General features: G+C 47.3%; 1 protein-coding gene across 3 annotated transcripts in view; it reads left to right on the forward strand.

Moving 5' to 3' along the window:
* HPRT1 (hypoxanthine phosphoribosyltransferase 1) overlaps nt 1-23,024 on the forward strand; it is a 684,029-nt gene that overhangs the window by 633,210 nt on the left and 27,795 nt on the right. For all 3 annotated transcript variants that reach the window (XM_078766014.1, XM_068131912.2, XM_068131911.2), the window contains exons 3-4: nt 18,902-19,085; nt 22,833-22,898. In XM_078766014.1, coding sequence (XP_078622140.1) covers nt 18,902-19,085; nt 22,833-22,898 — 250 coding nt within the window. The remainder of the gene's footprint in view (nt 1-18,901; nt 19,086-22,832; nt 22,899-23,024) is intronic.

A 23,024-nucleotide genomic window follows, 5' to 3' on the forward strand; every position in this document is an offset into this window, starting at 1 on the left:
TGATCGGTAAGTTCGGCAAAGAAGGAGTCACGTGACTCCTCAAATGCCCTAAAAAAAAAAACACCTTTAGAGGCCATTTTTCCCCGCAAAGCGGGGTTGGCCTTTTTCGGGGACCGTGGTTGTTGTTTTTCGGTCCCCTTTTTGAAGCAATGTTTTACGACCGGATGCCCTTCCTGCCGCCAACCCTTTTTGTCGCCTTTTACGACAAACAGGGAATTACCAGTGAACTGGTACTCAATTAGCCGACCTCGGAAGGATGACAGGCTGAGTCAACCCCCCTGGCGTTAATTCAGCGATCGACCGGGATTCGAACCCAGGATCCTAAGCCGGCACCCTAGCCGCTAGCCCAACACCGGGGAATCCCTAATTATTCAAAAACCGAAAATCGCACAAACACAACCTATACATCGTTTTAAAGATAATTATTTTACTGCTCATCTAACATCACTCTTAAGTGTGAAAAAATAGATTGTAGAAAAAAGGACCTGCGTGACGCCAACTACAAACCGCCACTTGGCAACGGGTGAACCTCCAACAATTACCTCATCCTCACATCAAGGTGAGTTTTTGTTTGGGATCCGTACTGCTTTGGGCTTCCAAGGTTTAAATCACAACGAAACTTTATACCGTCAGATTTTTAACCATGATATACCTGAATAGGGGTTTTATACCGTGACGTGACGGTGATGAGGTCATTTGGCCCATTATGGTTGTGTTACACTCCTTAGGTAATGTCTTCACTACACCTTCACTCCATTACACACTTTAGAACCTTTACACCCCTTTGACCCTTTACACCCCTTTGGCCCTTTACACCCCTTTGGCCCTTTACACCCCTTTGGCCCTTTACACCCCTTTGGCCCTTTACACCCCTTTGGCCCTTTACACCCCTTTGGCCCTTTACACCCCTTTGGCCCTTTACACCCCTTTGGCCCTTTACACCCCTTTGGCCCTTTACACCCCTTTGGCCCTTTACACCCCTTTGGCCCTTTACACCCCTTTGGCCCTTTACACCCCTTTGGCCCTTTACACCCCTTTGGCCCTTTACACCCCTTTGGCCCTTTACACCCCTTTGGCCCTTTACACCCCTTTGGCCCTTTACACCCCTTTGGCCCTTTACACCCCTTTGGCCCTTTACACCCCTTTGGCCCTTTACACCCCTTTGGCCCTTTACACCCCTTTGGCCCTTTACACCCCTTTGACCCTTTACACCCCTTTGACCCTTTACACCCCTTTGACCCTTTACACCCCTTTGACCCTTTACACCCCTTTGACCCTTTACACCCCTTTGACCCTTTACACCCCTTTGACCCTTTACACCCCTTTGACCCTTTACACCCCTTTGACCCTTTACACCCCCTTTGACCCTTTACACCCCCTTTGACCCTTTACACCCCCTTTGACCCTTTACACCCCCTTTGACCCTTTACACCCCCTTTGACCCTTTACACCCCCTTTGACCCTTTACACCCCCTTTGACCCTTTACACCCCCTTTGACCCTTTACACCCCCTTTGACCCTTTACACCCCCTTTGACCCTTTACACCCCCTTTGACCCTTTACACCCCCTTTGACCCTTTACACCCCCTTTGACCCTTTACACCCCCTTTGACCCTTTACACCCCCTTTGACCCTTTACACCCCCTTTGACCCTTTACACCCCCTTTGACCCTTTACACCCCCTTTGACCCTTTACACCCCCTTTGACCCTTTACACCCCCTTTGACCCTTTACACCCCCTTTGACCCTTTACACCCCCTTTGACCCTTTACACCCCCTTTGACCCTTTACACCCCCTTTGACCCTTTACACCCCCTTTGACCCTTTACACCCCCTTTGACCCTTTACACCCCCTTTGACCCTTTACACCCCCTTTGACCCTTTACACCCCCTTTGACCCTTTACACCCCCTTTGGCCCTTTACACCCCCTTTGGCCCTTTACACCCCCTTTGGCCCTTTACACCCCCTTTGGCCCTTTACACCCCCTTTGACCCTTTACACCCCCTTTGACCCTTTACACCCCCTTTGACCCTTTACACCCCCTTTGACCCTTTACACCCCCTTTGACCCTTTACACCCCCTTTGACCCTTTACACCCCCTTTGACCCTTTACACCCCCTTTGACCCTTTACACCCCCTTTGACCCTTTACACCCCCTTTGACCCTTTACACCCCCTTTGACCCTTTACACCCCCTTTGACCCTTTACACCCCCTTTGACCCTTTACACCCCCTTTGACCCTTTACACCCCCTTTGACCCTTTACACCCCCTTTGACCCTTTACACCCCCTTTGACCCTTTACACCCCCTTTGACCCTTTACACCCCCTTTGACCCTTTACACCCCCTTTGACCCTTTACACCCCCTTTGACCCTTTACACCCCCTTTGACCCTTTACACCCCCTTTGACCCTTTACACCCCCTTTGACCCTTTACACCCCCTTTGACCCTTTACACCCCCTTTGACCCTTTACACCCCCTTTGACCCTTTACACCCCCTTTGACCCTTTACACCCCCTTTGACCCTTTACACCCCCTTTGACCCTTTACACCCCCTTTGACCCTTTACACCCCCTTTGACCCTTTACACCCCCTTTGACCCTTTACACCCCCTTTGACCCTTTACACCCCCTTTGACCCTTTACACCCCCTTTGACCCTTTACACCCCCTTTGACCCTTTACACCCCCTTTGACCCTTTACACCCCCTTTGACCCTTTACACCCCCTTTGACCCTTTACACCCCCTTTGACCCTTTACACCCCCTTTGACCCTTTACACCCCCTTTGACCCTTTACACCCCCTTTGACCCTTTACACCCCCTTTGACCCTTTACACCCCCTTTGACCCTTTACACCCCCTTTGACCCTTTACACCCCCTTTGACCCTTTACACCCCCTTTGACCCTTTACACCCCCTTTGACCCTTTACACCCCCTTTGACCCTTTACACCCCCTTTGACCCTTTACACCCCCTTTGACCCTTTACACCCCCTTTGACCCTTTACACCCCCTTTGACCCTTTACACCCCCTTTGACCCTTTACACCCTCTTTGACCCTTTACACCCCCTTTGACCCTTTACACCCCCTTTGACCCTTTACACCCCTTTGACCCTTTACACGCCCTTAGAAACCATTGACCCTTTACACGCCCTTAGAAACCATTGACCCTTTACACGCCCTTAGAAACCATTGACCCTTTACACGCCCTTAGAAACCATTGACCCTTTACACGCCCTTAGAACATCTTTCGACCCCTTTTAACTCTTTACACCCCTTAGACCTCTTTAGACCCTTTACTTCCGTTATATGCTTTAAACCCCTTAGACTCTGTTCGACCCTTCACACCATATAGACCCCTTTGACCATTTACACCCCTTTACACTCCTTACACTCCTTAGACCCTTTATACCCCATTGACCATTTGCACCCCTTTAGACCCCTAACACTCCTTAGACCCTTTACACCCCTGAGACTCCTTTAGACCTTTTACACCCCTAAGACCCCTTTGACCATTTACACCCCTGAGACCCACCCCTTCGACCATTTACACCCCTTTAGACCCCTAACACTCCTTAGACCCTTTATATTGCTTAGATCCCTTTTGACCCTTTACACCCCTTCGTCCCCTTTGACCATTGACACACCTTTAGACCCCTTACACTCCTTAGACCCATTACACCCCTTAGACCCCATTTCAACCCTTTACACCCCTTTAAACCCCTAAGACCCTTTCATACCCATTTCGACCCTTTGAGACATATACATAAATATATATTGTTACGGATCTCGGTTTTGGCACTCCCCTTACCGAGGGGGGTTTAATCCCCTCGTCTTTTAAGCTGGCCGTCCGAGTCCTGGAACTATCTCGCTCCTTTGCGGGATGAGATTGGCCAGGGTGATTGGTCAAGGATTTCCCAAATACCTTCACCAATCTCTCCGCAAAGCAGGGAAATGAGTCACTGCTCGAACCGCAGATGTGATGATAATTGCCGAGTGGTTTAGCAATCCACGATCCGAGCCGTTAGCAAATAGACTAAACCGATTATAGCGTTGGCCGAATCGTGCCACAGGTACTCAATCGAAAGAAAGGACGCAAATGATCGAATAAGAGAAAACCCAGAAAATAAGAAGAACAAAGAGTGGGGTTATTAATTATATACAAAAACCCAAAAGAAGAGGAAACGAAAGTAATATACAGAAGAAGAAGAGCAGGACACAGGGCAAGCCTTAAAACAGTCTTATATTATAACCCCGGACAAACAAACCGACTTACACGACAGGGAATGGCAGGAAGGAAAAGAAGGTCCGATCCTGCACCCGATGCTCCCCCTCTCTCCTCACTAACGGTATGGACCTCAAACATCCGGGGCCTTCGCTCAAACCTGATTGATCTCTCCATTCAGGTTGCTTCTGAAAATCCAGACTTGATCTGCTTAACAGAAACTTTCCTCCTTCAAGATGTCTCTGATTCCTTAATGTCTCTTCCTGGTTACTCCCTCCTCCGGTACGATAGACCTGATCCTCGTCCTGGTGGTGGGGTGGCTATCTTTATCAAAAACTCTCTTCCTCACTCTCCCTGCACTGCCCTCTCTCCACCCCACCCACAGGAGTACCTCTGGCTACGGCTTCCTCTCCGCTCCCACCTTTTGTTCATATGTGTTCTGTACCGTCCTCCAAACAGTGATGACTCCATTTACATTTCTCTGTCGGACAACATGGACCAACTTCTATCAACTCATCCAAACTCTCTCTTCCTCATATGTGGTGACTTCAACTGTCATCATGCCAGCTGGCTGGGTGTGGGTTCATCTCTCACCAGCCATGGCACCTCAGCAAAGGACTTCTGCGACTCATTGGGACTGACACAATCTGTCAATTTCCCGACCCGGATCTCAGTCAATGGAGTATCTTCTCTTCTGGACTTGGTTATGACTAACTTCCCTGCAAATGTCTGCTGCTCTTCTTCTGCTCCAATCGGTTCTTCTGATCATGTGCTTGTTAAAGTGGACATCTCACTGGCCATTCTCAGAGAGCCTCCTCAGCGCCGACGAGTCTGGCATTTCACTCAGGCCGACTGGCACGGTCTGCAAGCAGCCATCAATCAACTGGACTGGTCTCCCATCTCTAATGCCTCTGACATCAATTCTTCCTGGGAATTCTTCCAAAGCAAACTGCTCTCTCTCATGCACAGATTTATCCCATCTCGTCTTCAGTTGTCTTACCCTTCCTCCCGTCCATGGTACACTGAATCTTGTGGTGAGGCAGTTGCCCTGAAACAACTTGCCTTTGCGTCTTGGAAGGCAAATCCAACTGAAGGCAATCTCAGTTCCTTCCACCAAGCTCGAAACAAGTGTGTTTCTACCCTCAGGAGTGCCAGGAAGCACTATCTCTCCACACTCAAGATTGAACTCTCAAACCTGTCTCCTTCCTCCAAATCCTGGTGGCGTCTGGTCAAATCCGTTTCTGGTGTTTGTTCCCCCTCCATCCCCTCCCTTACTTCAAATGGCTACACAGTTGACACCGCACGTGACAAAGCCGAATGCCTCAACTCTGTGTTTGCCTCAAAATCTTGTGTCCCAAACCCATCTCTCTCTGTTCCCACCTTTCCCAGTCGAACCCAACTGCTCCTGGACTCTGTGTCCTTCTCTCCTGACAAGGTGGAGAAGTTTTTATCAAACCTCGACTCTGATTCTGCAACTGGACCAGATGGCATCAGCCCTCGGGTCCTAAAATCCTGCTCTGCCGCTCTATCTCACCCTCTCTCTGTTCTTTTCACCCTCTCTTTTGCTCAAGGCCATCTGCCAGCATCTTGGAAATCAGCAAACATTACCGCTTTACACATAAAAGGTGCAAAAACAGATCCTTGCAACTACAGACCAATCAGCCTGCTCCCAATTATCAGCAAAGTCATGGAATCCATCATTGCTTCAGATATCAAATCCTTCCTCTTCTCCAATGGCTTGGTCTCTGATCATCAATTTGGATTCAGACCAGGTCATTCTACTCTGGACATGTTGCTTCTGCTGTCTCAACAATGGATGGAGGTCCTCAATGCCAAACAGGAAATCAGAGCTGTCTCACTTGACATATCACGTGCCTTTGATACGGTCTGGCACCCAGCTCTGCTCACCAAACTCACCTCCTATGGTATTCAGGGAAATCTCCACTCATGGCTTGCGGATTTCCTCTCTGGTCGTAGGCAACGTGTGGCCCTGAATGGATTTCTCTCATCTTCCCTGCCTGTTCTGGCTGGAGTTCCCCAAGGTAGTGTTCTGGGCCCTGTGCTATTTCTGGTCTTCATCAATGACCTCTCCGACTCTCTGGAAAATCCTCTCCATCTCTTTGCTGATGACTCCACTATCTGCCGCTCCATTCCTCATCCCTCAGATCGGCAGTCTGCAGCCTCCTCACTCTCTGCAGACCTGGACAAAATCACAGACTGGTCAAACAAGTGGAACATGTCTTTCAATCCTGACAAATCTCACACTCTTACAATGTCTCTCCGAAAGGACCGACTGGACAACCCTCCCATCTACTTTCTCAACAATCCTCTCCAAGAAGTTCTGTCGCTCAAGCTTTTGGGTCTCACTATCTGCCATGATCTTTCTTGGGAAAACCACGTTTCCAAGCTGGCCTCCAAAGCCAGTCGCCGACTGGGCATCCTCCGTCGTGCGAAGTCCTTCCTTGGCACACCTGAGCTCCTCACCACATACAAGGCTTTCATCCGCAGCTCAATGGAATACTGTTCCCCCCTCTGGACTGGTGCTCCTGCCTCGCACCTTGCTCGGCTTCACGCTGTTGAGGCCAAAGCTTTCAGAATCATTGGAATCTCCTGCGATGTAGTCAACTCCGAGGGCCTTTCACTCACTCACCGCAGGCAGGTTGGTGGTCTTTCTGTCTTCTACCGACTCCTCTCCGGCCTTGCTCCCCCAGCTCTCTCTGTGCTCTGTCCCCCCAATATTCCTTCAGGTCGCACAAGATCTGCCTGCAACCCTCTTATGGTTAAACTGCCAAAGTCTAGGCTCTCTGCTCACGTTCACTCTTTCATTCCCCTTTTCTCCCGCCTCTGGAACAAACTCCCCCACTCCCTTCAATCCCACTCCTCCCTCCAGGTCTTTAAAACAGCTGTTCACCACCATCTCTTATCTTCCCCCATCGAAAATCTTGATCTTTTCTACCCCCGGTAATTCACCCCAGAGTCCTTGCAGTGTTCATCTGTTTTATTCCTCTCCCACCTCCCCCCCAAGTCCTCCCAATGTCCCTGCTCTCAAATGTTGTGTTTGTGTCCTTCCCCCTCTCTCCCCATCTTGTCTGCCGCTCCCCTTGTTTTTTGTGTTTTGTGTGTCGGTTTGTCTTTTGGTGTGATTAATGTTAGCTCTTTCACGAGCCTCGATCTTGTGTACAAAAAAAGAAAAGAAAAAAAAAAAGAAGGTCCAGGCAGACTGTAGGGCGTGGAGGTCCGGCTCCAGGAGTGGACTCGCGTCGTGGCGGGAAACCCTGGCAGGCAGCGAGCGCGTATCGTGGACGTTGCACATATCGGGGAACGGGGATACGGCATACGTAATATGTGGCTCGTGCCAACGCTTTCTCTCTCTCTCGAACAAGGTTCGTGTCATCAACGGTCCCCTGCGCAGTCCGTTACCATCAGCAGTTCGTGGTGCACTCTCAGCTCCGCTCCAGCTTATCGACCCGAACCCCTTCTCACCTCATCTGTACCTTCTCACCTCATCTGTTCAAGCAGTCCCTCGCAGCCGCTTTTATTGTTCGTTGTTGTATCAAGCCGCCGGCTCCGATGACACGCCTACCGGTCGGCTCACCTCGGCGCTGGTTGGCCGGCAAGGGCTCGCTGGCTCCACCTCTGATGATGAGTTCACGTGCCACACCTTGTTCTTGTGGTTCCGCCCCCATTTTTCCTCGGTTTGAGACCGCGTGTATAATGGCGGCTTGGTGCCAGCAAACAGCCCAAGGCAAACGGCAGTGGACGCTATCCTACTGTTACTGCACTTTGAAGAGCGGAGATGATTGGGTAAATTGAAAGGGGCCTATCTTATTTGATTAATGCAACGCAGATTCAACTATTGGGAACGGATCCTTAACTGAAACACATAATAATGAAATAACTACAGAGAGGTCCTATGGTTCTCTACGTGTTGTACATGGACTAACTCGGGTGCGATCTTTAATAAAGCCAATTAATGGGGATATTTACAGGGGATCATTTATAAGGGAAACATTTACTAAAATTTACTGGTGAAGGTTCTAAAAACCGTAACACAGCACCCGTCTTTCCTCTAGGGCCGTCCCGGCCCGAAATAACTTTACTTAATGTGACACTCAGGTGTAGTAAGCCTCTACTATTAACCTTATCTTGAGTGCGACAGTTTTAAAACAACTAAGTGTATCCCGCCTGCTACGTTTCATCCTACCTAACAGACTCACGCCCACAGAATAACCGAATTGCGGAATTATTTCCAAACTAAACACATATGGTGGGGAGCATCATTTACAAGGACTATTTGGTATTTACAATGCGAACCCAGGACCTGTCATTTTGGGAGACAAAAAAGATGTTTTTGAAAGAGGAAGGAGCATGCACTGCACTTCACCGATACACCATACCCAAATGCCCGGGGATGCACAATTGATATTGCAGTGCACCCCCGAGCACAAGAGCATTACAAATCACCAAAGCACCAATCAACACCAATAAGCACCAAAGCACCATAAAACACACAAAGCACCATCCAGTGCTCATTTTCATATCATCCAATAAAAACAAACTGATGACCTTTCTTGTCAGCTCCTGCTCTGCTGGCCAATGTTTCCTGATGTTGACTTGTTCTTGTGGCTTGCTGCCTATTTGAAAATAACAAAAAGGGCACACAACGCGTCTACTTTTTATTTATGGCCAACAGGGGTCAACTAAGGGTGGTCCACCTGTATGGCAAAGGGGGCCACCTCACCGTGGTCCACAAGCAAACACTTCTCTGGCCACCATGGCCGGTCCCAGCAGAGGGGCCAGGCCCCAACACGTGGGGTCCATCAGTGTGGTGCTTGGCCACAAAAACGTGTGGTCCATAAAGTGGTGTTCGGCCGCAAGTCATGTGGTCCATAAGGTGGTGTACCGGTCCAGGCAGGCTGTGCAGTGGTGGCTCGGGCACACAAGTGCGGCTACCTGCGCACTCCCCCCGGACCCAAAATAAACAAGCCGTGAGTGGGGAAGGAAAGGACACAGCAAGCATCGGGGCAAGGTCGCAAGGGTACACATTCATACAAGGTAATGCAGAGGTGAGGTGCGCATGGGAGCGAGCGGAGAAAGCTCGTCCCTACCGTACGTCACCCCCCCCCCCCCCCTGTCACCTACCCTACCCTTGCCCTTACCCCGTATTTACAAAACTCTACACATTTACAAATTCCGTCTCTATTGTCCTGTCTTCCCCATATCTCCCCTAATACCAAATTCATCCACAATCCCAATTTCTCATTAATCCCTCTTCTGAATTTACCATCAATCCCTCATAAGGAGGAAGAGATGGAATAAACAAGCACAATGTCACCCCCACGTCATGATGTGTCTTACCATTCCAAACATTTGCACAAACCGGTAGTGTGGAGTCCTGTCATCACCTCAGGTGAGTGGATGCAGATGGTGTGAAGAGATTTCAATCCTAACTATACTTCTAAATGACTTTAACACTTTTACTCTACCCAGGGTCTTTCCCTGCTAAACCATTGGCCATCTTACACTATGTGGTTCTAAGAACCGAACTCCCATTGACCAAACTGTGGTGCTCACCAATTTGGGGTCTCACTCCCCCAATTCTTCACCCTGTGCCTTCGCACAATTTCCGGGCTGGGTCGTGTGGCGCTCCCAGCAGGTCCGCTCACCTGCACACCTCCGCCACTGCAGTTGCCTCCCGAGCTTACCTGCTCCTTACCCTAACCTACCTGCGGAAGGCCCTCTGGCGCTCTCACCCCCTACCGCCCTCTCTGGCGTCGGGCTACCCGGGTTCGTCCTCCGGATCCTCGGGCCCCATTGAACAACTCTACTGGCTCCCAGAGCCTACCTGCGGCCTCACCTGGCTGACAGACTAACAGTGGCGGAGTGCCCATTTAACCATACACACACTAACAGGTCACACCCCCAGTCATTTCACTCCACTAATGCACCCATCCAAACACCATTCTACCACACGCACCACAGATGCCAATATCCACCACAATTTACCTATACCCTCTACCTACTCTTAAACTACCCTCCCCGGGTATTCATGAAAGGGGTCCATCTTCCCCATCCACTCCTTTCGCACCAACCACTCCACGCCACATATTCCACACTACTCACTCCACACCATCCATTCCATACTCCATTCCATCGATTCCATACTCAATTCACTCCATGCTCCATTCACTACAGACCATCTATTCCATACTCCATGTATTCCATGCCATTCATTTCATCCAACCATTCTCCATACACCTGTGCTTCACCTGCACACCTGTGCCCACACACCTGGTGTCACCTGTACACCTGGTGGCACTTGCACCCGTCTCTCCTCCAGGACCATTCATTCAATACAACTCGCAATCACACCTTTCACCATACTCTGCTCAATGCACAATCATGCCAATCATCATGCTCACCACAAAGAACTTCCTGCACACACACTGCATCATCTAAGCTGACTACTCCCTTCTGAAACTCGCGCTCCCCAGTCTTCCCTTATGCTAAGCGCTCCCACGTCATTATAATCCACTAATCTGCTACGTCCCCTCTACAGGTACATGTCGCTACTTAATTCTACAGTTACCTACTGTCATCTTTCTAGATCCCTATCATTTTATCCTAACCCTCCCGGGCTAGTTTGCACAGCCACCCCATAAACTAATGCTCATGTGCCCTGGGGGATGGGAGGGATGGCAGAGTTGCCATCCCTCCACATCGGGCATCTCCCATTATCAATTTTGCCCATCCAATTTGCCAATCAAATTCACTATCCCTACCATCGTCCATTAAACTTCGAGTCTCGGTGCGGGAAATTGCATTCTCAAAGCGCGGCTTCGCAAAGCCGAGCAATGAATGCGGGTGGTTCGTCTACTGCGGTTGGGTCCGTCCGGCACTCGATGCAGGGGAGGAGGTTTCGTTGGGCCAAGATTCCAAGGTCCACCTCGGCGCGGAGCCTTTCTGTCTCCTGCCCGATGGCCCAATCTTGCCCGGCCGGAACACCGCAACCCCACAAGGGGGCGCCATTCCGACCCCTCCTACCTCCCCTGGAACCGGGCCGGTGGCTTTGCCTAGCACAGCGCGGACGCGACCGTGCAGGGCGGGGCCCGGCCCAAATTGTGCACGACGCTCCGAACAGGAGCGACGCGACACCGATCCCCGCCGGCTCCCGCAGTACACCAAGCCCGGCACGGACCGGGGGCTCGTGTCGGCTAAACGTCGGTCTGAACGCTGTCCCGTTTAACGTCGATGCTCCCCGTACATGCTCACACCACGCGTTCCGTTCTTTGCTCATACATCCAGGTGTCTCCATACACTCCGCACATTTCGTCACCGCACTCTCTCTCCGTGCACACCACCCAGGCACACCCATTTCGCTCACAGACCTCGTTACACACCTGACCATCGCACACCTCGGCGCACACGTCGTTCGCACACTTCATCAGCACACCTCCTCGCGCCCACTCCTCGGTCACATCCTCTGTGACAACCATGGGTGTGCACTCTTTTGCACACCCAATCACGCGCTTCACCACCAATTCAGGTGTGCAATCTTTCTCACTCGCCACAACCAACTCGCCCTCCATGTCACTCTCACCACCACACTCTGTCGTGCATTCACTCTCACTCTCGACAGCACACTCACTCCTCGGCGCACACTTTTTCCTCACACACCCTCCATTCCACACCTTTCTCGCGCACCTTCTTGCGCACCCTCTCCCGGTACATACTCCGTACCACTCATGGGGGTGCGTTCTTGCACACACCCAATCACCACGCACTCTGCACCAGTCGCACACCTCACCAGCGGCCTCTCACGAACGCCCGGGGCTAGACCAACACCCAAGCTCGCTGAATCTCCCCTCACACCATATACATTCCCGAGCATATCGCCACTCACCTCGGCGCCTCTTCTCCTTCGCTCCTCCTCCGCCACCTGCAAACTCTTTATTTGGTCAGTAAGCACATCACGCTGTGAGCACAGACCTTGCACCAATTCCATCACCACCTCCTTTATCTCTTTCTTAGTCTCCCTCAGTCTCTTCTTAATTTCACTTACCCCCTCTTCCACTTCCTCTAGCTTCTGCTTCACCTCGTTTATTTCCCGGTGCGCCCCTTCAATTTATTCCTCTAATGCTACCTTCGTCGTCTCCATGTGCTTCCTCACTTCTCGTTCTTTCGTCTCCATTGTCTTACCACCTCCTCTAACCTCTTCGTCAGTCCCTCATGTACCGTCTGACATTCCTTCTTTGTCGCTATTAGTTCTTTCTTTGTCTCTTTTTGCGTCGCTTTCAACCCCCCTATTACCGCCGTGTTCTTTTCTACCTGCTCCCATAACTCCTTTTGTCCCACTGTCAGCTGCTCTACTCCTCGCGTCAGGTCTTCTATGCCCCCCTGTAACCTAGCCGTGCTGTTCCTCACCTCTTTCTCCATGCGCTCCTCACCCCGCTTTACCTCGTCGCATACCCCCACGACCTCTTCGCTCACTCCGCGCCTTATATCCTCCCCCATCTCTCCTATTTCCTTGGTGGATGCTGCCCTCATCTGTCCCAGCTCCCCCTTGTGGGTGTCCAATTTGGTTTCTAGCCCGATTTTTACCTCCTCTATCTGGTCCCCCATCCGTTTAATTTCCCGGACGGATTGCTCCCCCATCTCCCTCAATTTGCCTCCCATCTTGTCTTCTAGCCCCGTTAACCCATTCTTCACCCCTTCCATTTGGTTATCCTGGGTGGCCATCCTATTTTCCAGCCCCGTTAACCCTTCGTTCATTTGGCTATTCACGTCCTCCAATTGGGCCCCTAATCCTCCCAATTTACTTTCTAGCCCCCCAAATTTACTGTCTAATCCCTCAAATTTACCGTCTAGCCCCCCAAATTAGCCGTCTAATTGCTCTAATTTGCTGTCTAACTTCCCAATTTGGTCACTGGTACCCCTTGCTTCATCCCTCATTGCTCCAATTTGGCCTCCCAATTGCTCAATTTGGGTTTCCAGCCCCCTGTTCTTTTCCATTTCTTCACCCGACTTGACCATAAAGGCCCTCATTTGTATCACCAATAGGCCCCAGTCTTACTGGGGCTGCCGCGGCCACGTGCGAAGTGACATTTTGTGCTCCCGCAACCACGTGCGAGGCGCCGCCATCTTGTGCACCCGCAACACCCTCTACTGCATCCTCATTGCTCTCCTCTTCCCTCTCTCCCAATTCCTCCCTGTGGTCCTGGGTTGCCTCTAACTCCTCATTCTCCCCTACCGGCACCCGATCGCCTTGATCATCCATGGCACGATTTTAAAATTTGGATATTATAATAAAATTTCGGCCGCTCAAAATTTTGACCAAATTTTTTCAGATGTTAAAATTTGGTTCGGGTCCAATCCCACACTCCTGACACCAATTGTTACGGATCTCGGTTTCGGCACTCCCCTTACCGAGGGGGGTTTAATCCCCTCGTCTTTCACACTGGCCGTCAGAGTCCTGGAACTATCTCGCTCCTTTGCGGGATGAGATTGGCCAGGGTGATTGGTCAAGGATTTCCCAAATACCTTCACCAATCTCTCCGCAAAGCAGGGAAATGAGTCCCTGCTCGAACCGCGGATGTGATGGTAATTGCCGAGCGGTTTAGCAATCCACGATCCGAGCCGTTAGCAAATAGACTAACCCGATTATAGCGTTGGCCGAATCGTGCCACAGGTACTCAATCGAAAGAAAGGACACAAACGATCGAATAAGAGAAAACCCAGAAAATAAGAAGAACAAAGAGTGGGTTTATTAATTATATACAAAAACCCAAAGAAGAGGAAACGAAAGTAATATACAGAAGAAGAAGAGCAGGACACAGGCAAGCCTTAAAACAGTCTTATATTATAACCCCGGACAAAAAACAGACTTACACGACAGGGAATGGCAGGAAGGAATGGCTGGAAGGAAAAGAAGGTCCAGGCAGGCGGTAGGGCGTTGAGGTCCGGCTCCATGAGTGGACTCGCGTCGTGGCGGGAAACCCTGGCAGGCAGCGAGCGTGTATCGTGGACCGCGAGCGGACGTGGCTTATATCGGGGAACGGGGATACTGTGTACGTAATATGTGGCTCGTGCCAACGCTCTCTCTCTCTCTCGAACAAGGTTCGTGTCGTCAACGGTCCCCTGCGCAGTCCGTTACCATCAGCAGTTCGTGGCGCGCTCTCAGCTCCGCTCCAGCTTATCGACCCAAACTCCTTCTCACCTCATCTGTACCTTCTCACCTCATCTGTTCAAGCAGTCCCTCGCAGCCGCTTTTATTGTTCGTTGTTGTACAAGTCGCCGGCTCCGATGACACGCCTAACTGTCGGCTCACCTCGGCGCTGGTTGGCCGGCAAGGGCTCGCTGGCTCCACCTCTGATGAGTTCACGTGCCACACCTTGTTCTTGTGGTTCCGCCCCCCTTTTTCCTCGGTTTGAGACCGCGTGCGTAATGGAGGCTTGGTGCCAGCAAACAGCCCAAGGCAAACGGCAGCGGACGCTATCCTACTGTGACTGCACTTTGAAGAGCGGAGATGATTGGGGAAATTGAAAGGGGCCTATCTTATTTGATTAATGCAATGCAGATTCAACTATTGGGAATGGATCCTTAACTGAAACACATAATAATGAAATAACTAAAGAGAGGTCCTATGGTTCTCTACGTGTTGTACATGGACAAACTAGGGTGCGATCTTTAATAAAGCCAATTAATGGGGATATTTACAGGGGATCATTTATAAGGGAAACATTTACTAAAATTTACTAGTGAAGGTTCTAAAAACCATAACAATATATATATATATATATATATATATATATATATATATATATATATATATATATATATATATATATATATATATATATATATATATATATATATATATATATATATATATATATGTATATACACACACAGACTTGGCATTTAATATGGAATATTTTTTTTTTCTTGATTTGGCTTTACTTTCTGAACTCAGTATATCAATCTGGTGAGTTTCTTTTACCCTTCGGTGATGTCTTTGTTGAAAGAACCATGTCACTGATTGTCTTTCGCAGCAAGAAGTCAATAAGAGGATTATATCACAGGTGGCGTGACAAAATGTAAGGACAGGTACATTTGACGATTGGTTCACAATCGGGTATATAAGGGTTGTTGCATTCTGTATTAGTGGAAAACAACTGCTGCACGTCAACAAAAGTCATTGCCGCTTCCTCTGGAGATGGTCCGTCAACTTGACAATGCTGTTTGTCATGGAGTGGTGGCTTTACGAAATTCTGGCATGGAACAGCGTGCTATTGCTCGGCAGTATGGCATCACTCAAGGTCAGGTGTCAAAGATCCTGAAACGAAATGCTCAGAAGGGTGTCCCTACTCGAATACCGAGACCAGGACGTCCACGCAGAACCACAAGGAGAGATGATCGCCAGCTGCACCGGTTAGTCTGCAATGGCCGTACCAAGTCAGCTAATCGGCTTAGGGCTGAGTGGCAGCAAGTCAACCAACGACTGGTTCAAGCAGGCTATCGTGCCAGGCGTCCCCTGAGAAAGCCACGCCTGACCAGACAACACAGCCAGCGCCTATTGCAGTGGGCCAGAGAGCACCGTCAATGGCAGCCAGGACACTGGAATCACGTGACCTTCAGTGACGAGTCTAGATTTCTGGTCTATCGTCAAGATGGCCGCGTCCGAGTGCACAGACAAGTACATGAAGCCCACAACGAAGATTGTATAGTGCCAAGAGTCCAAGCTGGAGGTGGTGGGGTGACCGTTTGGACTGCTTTTCATGCAGGGGGCAAAACTGACCTGGTTGCTCTGAATGGAAACCTGAACCAGTTCAAGTACAGGGTCATTCTGGAAGAAACATTGCTTCCATTTGCTCGTGCAGCCTTTCGATGAAACTGTCTTCCAAGATGACAATGCACGGCCTCATCGTGCTCGCATGATCCAACACTTTCTTGCTGACCGTGGTGTAGAGCATATGGAGTGGCCTGCCATGTCCCCAGATATGAATCCGATAGAGAACTTGTGGGCAGAATTAACGCATCAAATCGACAACTTGGACCAGCATCCGACCTCTGTGCGTGAATTGCAGCAGACTATTGTGGACTGCATGGCAAGCGATTCCTGTCCAAACCTTGGCAAATCTCGTGAACAGCATGCCTCAACGTGTACGTGCTCTCCTGAATGCTCGTGGGGGTTACACGAAGTACTGAACTGTAATTTTACTGTCCGTAATCTCAGTCATAATTTAGCTTTTGTTTTTGTTGAAATTTTTTTTGGCTAATGTGCATATAAAGAGATACTTCTGGAAAACGTACAGAAGTTTAACACAGTACTGTCCGTGAATTGAGTTCGATATCAGTTTACATCACTTTCAAGGATCAATTTATTTGCTTCGAAATGTCAAATGTCGTTTTGTTTCTTTTAACGGTCACATTAACAAAATCTAGAATAATTTCAACATAATTCCAATGAACTTTTGGTTCTAAGTCATCTTGAAAAGTAAGTTCACCCCCACAAAAAAAAAAATTCCATATTAAATGCCAAGTCTGTGTATATATATATATATATATATGACTTTATGACTGGGATATATATGTATATATATATATATATATATATATATATATATATATATATATATATATATATACAAAGGTGGGCGGTCCGCTTCGAAAGTCCGCTTATCTGCTTATCCGCTGCAGCGGACTAACGTTTTCGAAGCGGATAAGCGAATCAGAACGACCCCCGGAAACCGAAGCGGATAAGCGTAAGCGGACTACCGAAAAATTAAAGCGCATCGCGATTCGCCAAATCAGCTGTTAGCCTGAGCCGTTACTCTAGAATTGTGAATATTTATTTAAGTGAATAATAAGTGAAAACTGAATATTTTATTGGACGCTAGAGCGGCAATAACGTCAAGATGGAGAGATTTCTGACTCTCCAGCCCAGCGGCAGTGCCAGGGACAGGCACACGAGCGACGCAAACCAGCAGTCCCAGCACAACGACCTCAAGGCGGCCCTCGACGGCGGCAGCAGACGCGGCCGCCACAAGTCCTTCCAGGACATGGCCGGCGCCAGGTCTGTTGACTAGTAGACTCTCTTGTCAAAGAAAGGACGGGCAAATTGATTTTTCTTTAATGTAACTTGCATATATTAAAATTATATTTAAATTAACTGTAGAGTAGAGTAGAGTCGAGTGGAAAACTTTATTTCAATAAATTTTGAATAAATTTTATTTAAATAAAAATGTATATTTTTGATCTTAAAAGCTTTGTTTGTCTTTGTAGTAGTTAGAAATGGCTATTTAGGCTTAAAAAGCATTAAATTCCCTTTAGAAACGTCAAAAATCGCTTTAAAAACGTCGAAGCGCTTTAAAAAAATCGAATCGAATCGAAGCGGATAAGCGGTAAGCGGACTAAGATTTTCGGCCGCTGAAGCGGATAAGCGAATCGGACTACACGGGCTGGCGGAGCGGATAAGCGGTAAGCGGACTTAAAATTTTCCGAATCGCGCCCACCTTTATATATATATATATATATATATATATATATATATATATATATATATATATACATATGTGTATGTATATCGTAAATGATAACTCTGAGCAGTAAAATAATCTGACCACTGACCAAGGGTCGTGGTTTGACCACTGACAAGGACCACGATCCTTGGCACAGGATATTTGCGAGTGAACCGTGAGATTGTCAAGGCCTGGTACTCTGATTAAAAACTCCATCAACCGACACATCGACTTTCACCCCACATACAAAGCACTACGCAATCAATTACAACGTCAAAAACGGCAGTCATTTGAATGCAGGGAAGCCCTGTGATTGACAAGGACTTGGACCAATCCATCACGTGAACCGTCCCCAACGGAACTTAACACCACACTCAACACCTCTGAGGAAGAGAACTAGTTTGTTCTTGAAACGTCAGGCTATTAATAAAGAAGTTTTAATTGTTTTACTGCTCAGTGTGCTGTCAAAGTGTGCTCAGTTTTTTTTTTTTTTTTTTTTTTTTTTTTTTTTTTACTGCTCAGTGTGCTGTCATTTACAATATGAATCCTGAGCTTCAAATCTTTTGACATGTACACACACATACACACACATACACACACACATATACACACATACAAAGGCATACCATGAGTGGGGAACCGCCGGTAAGGTGTCCGATACAGCTACTCTGGCACCCTACTGGAGTGATAAGCACCGCCTGCCACATGGAACATTATCTCTGGTATCTAATCACTATATAGAGTCGACCTGAATGTGGTTGGGAGTCATAGAAATATATATATATATATATATATATATATATATATATATATATATATATATATATATATATATATATATATATAATTATATATATTAACATAGAAAAAAGATAAAATCTATCTCTATTTTTATACTTGTATGACCTTTTATTTTCGAAAAATCCAGCTTGTGCAACTGCTGACTGATATCCTGCTAAATATGTAACCCGTTTTAGCAGGATTTCATTTTAGTATGCCAGTTTTTATGGAGAACTTTAATGCTGGCAGCAGATTGGATTTGTGCTTAGAATAATTGCTCCAAAAATCCTTTTGGGAAAGGCATCCCATGTTTTACAAGAACTGTACAATTATGAACCTGAAAAAACTGCAATTTGTGTTTTTGCTTTTTTGGCAGGACTGAGCGGCTTGCCAGAGAAATACTCCGTGATATGGGAGGCCACCACATTGTTGCCCTGTGTGTGCTGAAGGGTGGTTACAAGTTCTTTGCCGACCTGTTGGACTTCATAAAGGCCCTTAACCGGAATTGCGACCGCTCCATCCCGTTGACTGTCGACTTCATTCGCCTTAAGAGCTACTGTGTGCGTTTGAATTGTTGTTTTTAAATGTTTTGTTGGGCATTTGTTAACTCTGTGTGCATATTTATTTGTTATTCCTGTCATCCAATTATGTACAGCTTTCTTGGCTTTCTGTTGATACTGTTCCAAATGTACGTGCACCTCAACTTTGTTACCGTGTTCTCGCATCGGCATGCGTTATTGCTTTTTTGTAATCTCTGTTGTTGAAAGTGTAGATGCTGTCATTGCATTGACATTGTAACTCGGAGAAAGCGATTTGTAAAAGGTTTTTCACTGAAGCTCAGCTCTGTTTCACTCCTTAGACTCATATTGTTAAGCATATGCTACTGTGTCTACCTGCTTTACATCCTTTTAAAGGGTTATTACACCACGCAAGTAGCACAAAGCGGGGTTAAGTAATTGGCTCACTCTGTCGATCGATTTCTATGATTGAGGAACTCGTTGATTTCCATTTAAATATATATATTTATATTTTTTACATTGTGGAGCATGGACCTGCAGTTCAGCAGTACTTTGGCTCTGATTTTGGCAAGTTGTATGGCATTTTATCCTGAGTGCACAGTGCACACAGAGCAGTAAAGCAATCGCTTCAGTTTGGCTGTCTGGCAGCCAAACAAAATCGAAGATCATTCTGAACAGGAAACCTACTGCTTTCGGGAACGTAATAAAGGACACAAACAACAGGCCACGGAGAACTTGTTTAATGTGTTCAATAAGATGGTGTCAAAGAAGGTGCATCAGTGGCATAAACCTCAAATTCGATGTTTTCATTTTCTTTTTTTTATACCTCCGCCGATTAAGGCACCAGAGGGATTATGTTTTCGGGTTGTCTGCCCATCCGTGATAGGTTTTCGTTACTACGATAACTTAACAACAGCTAAAGGGATCCAAGTCAACCTTGGTACAAGTATGTATAATGATGCAAAACAACAACAACAACAACAACGCATTTTAAGGCCATTTTCCCAGCTAGAGCGGGGGTTAGCCATGTTTTATGATGCAAAGATGAACTAATTTGATTATGGAGTCAAGAGGTCAGAGATCCTGTTCTATAAAATTATGTTATTGTGCTATTAATGGGGTTAGAACAATTTATTTTTCCACCTGGCTTAGTTACCCCCTCCTGCACAGGAGTCCTGTGAAGAAGGGCTCTGCCACTTTTTCCTCTTCTTCATTTTCATTGAAGCCCTACACACTTACTGGCTCTCAGTCCTGTTTAGGGTGCATTTTAATTAAAAAGAAAAAATGATGAGCTGATTATATTTCAGCATCAAAAATAAATAAAAAACTACCTTTAGAGGCCATTTTTCCCCACAGAGCAGGGGTTGGCCTTTTTTGGGCACTGTGGTCCCCTTTTTGAAGCAACGTTTTACAGCCAGATGGCCTTCCTGTTGGTCGCCTCTTGCGACACACAGGGAATTACCAGTGAACTGGTACTCAATTTGCCGACCTCGCACGGGGAATTACCAGTGAACTGGTGCTCAATTTCTGGTGTGTCTCCGTGTCATCAATGGTCGTGTCAGTAATTTTTTTCACATCAGCCCTATGCGGGAATTTATCCCCATTTATTCCATCTACAGACTTGGCATTTAATATGGAATATTTTTTTGGTGGGGGTGAACTTACTTTTCAAGATGATTTAGAACCAAAAGTTCATTGGAATTATGTTGAAATTATTCTAGATTTTGTTAATGTGACCTTTAAAAGAAACAAAAACCACATTTGACATTTCAAAGCAAATAAATTGATCCTTGAAAGTGATGTAAACTGATATCGAACTCAATTCAAGGACAGTACTGTGTTAAACTTCTTTGCGTTTTCCAGAAGTATATCTTTATTTTGCACATTAGCCAATTTTTTTTTTAACAAAAACAAAAGTTAAATTACGACTGGGATTACGGACAGTAAAATTACAGTTCAGTACTTCGTGTAACCCCCACGAGCATTCAGGAGAGCACGTACACGTCGAGGCATGCTGTTCACGAGATTTGCCAAGGTTTGGACAGGAATCGCTTGCCATGCAGTTACAATCGCCTGCTGAAATTCACGCACAGAGGCAGGCTGCTTGTCCAAGTTGTCGATTTGACGCGTTAATTCTGCCCACAAGTTCTCCATCGGATTCATATCCAGGGACATGGCAGGCCACTCCATATGCTCTGCACCACGGTCAGCAAGAAAGTGTTGGATCATGCGAGCACGATGAGGCCGTGCATTGTCATCTTGGAAGACAAAGTTTCCTCGAAAGGCTGCATGAGCAAATGGAAGCAATGTTTCTTCCAGAATGGCCCTGTGCTTGAACTGGTTCAGGTTCCATTCAGAACAACCAGGTCAGTTTTGCCCCCTGCATGAAAAGCAGCCCAAACGGTCACCCCACCACCTCCAGTTTGGACTCGTGGCACTATACAATCTTCGTTGTAGGCTTCATGCACTTGTCTGTGCACTCGGACGCGGCCATCTTGACGATAGACCAGAAGATCACGTGATTCCAGTGTCCTGGCTGCCATTGACGGTGCTCTCTGGCCCACTGCAATCGGCGCTGGCAGTGTTGTCTGGTCAGACGTGGCTTTCTCAGGGGACGCCTGGCACGATAGCCTGCTTGAACCAGTCGTTGGTTGACTCGCCTTCTGGATACAGGCACATTTGTCAGTTGCCCTAAGCCGATTAGCTGAATTGGTACGGCCATTGCGGACTAACCGGTGCAGTTGGCAATCATCCCTCCTTGTGGTTCTGCGGGGACGTCCTGGCCTCGGTATTGGAGTAGGGACACCCCTCTGAGCATTTCGTTTGAGGATATTTGACACCTGACCTTGAGTGATGCCATACTGCCAAGCAATAACACACTGTTTCATGCCGGAATTTTGTAAAGCCACCACTAAATGACAAACAGCATTGTCGAGTTGACGGACCATCTCCAGGGGAAGCGGCAATAACTTTTGTAGATGTGCAGCAGTTGTTTTCCTCTAATACAGAACGCAACAACCCTTATATACCCGATTGTGAAGCCAATCGTCAAATGTACCTGTCCGTACATTTTGTCACGCCACCTGTGATATAATCCTGGTATTGACTTCTTGCTGCGACAGACAATCAGTGACATGGTTCTTTTAACAAAGAAATCGCCGAAGCGTAAAATAAACTCACCAGATTGATATACCGAGTTCAGAAAGTAAACCCAAGTCAAGAAAGAAAAAAAATTCCATATTAAATGCCAAGTCTGTATATAGATGGAATTTGATCTCTTACGCAATATTTTGGCCAGTGCTAGTGTGAGAAGCTCCTGAGTCTATCCTGCAGAATCAATAGGTCAGTGGACGGTCGCTGCATTTGCGATATGGTCCATGGGTTGTCAGGAATTTTTTGCACATTAGCCCATATGAGAATTTATTCCTGTTTATTCAATGATGTGTACATTTTATTTTGGGGGAATCATTTTGCCACAATGATAAAAAAAAAATTCTTAAAATAGTTTTCTCAAAATCTGAGGTCACCTTTCTTGGGACCACAATCCCAAATGGCATGGAAATGACCCCATTTATTTGTCCACATTACCTTTGCTTCTTTAACTGCTGCTCATCAATCGTTTTGGTAGGCCTTTGACTATCATCCCAGTGATGTGCAGTTGTAGTTTTGGTGGAACCTCAAAGCCTGTTTGTAAGCTTTCGGTCAATTCTGTTGTGCTCTGCATCAAGTGTGAGAATCTAATGATAATGTAGCATCACGTTTGTGCCTTGCTGTCTCTTGTTTTGTTAGAATGACCAGGCGACTGGAGATATACGTGTGATTGGTGGTGATGACCTGGCATCTCTAGCGGGCAAGGTAAAGGAAAAAAAAAAAAATTAACAGTTTTCATAATTGCATGTTAATATTTTTGCATGATTTCCAAGCTGTTTTTCAAATGCTTTGCTCTGTTAACATAACTTTAAAGGCAAAGTTTTAAATCTC

Source organism: Myxine glutinosa, chromosome 12 (assembly GCF_964187855.1).
Source record: "Myxine glutinosa chromosome 12, kmMyxGlut1.1, whole genome shotgun sequence".
NCBI classification, from domain to species: domain Eukaryota; kingdom Metazoa; phylum Chordata; class Myxini; order Myxiniformes; family Myxinidae; genus Myxine; species Myxine glutinosa.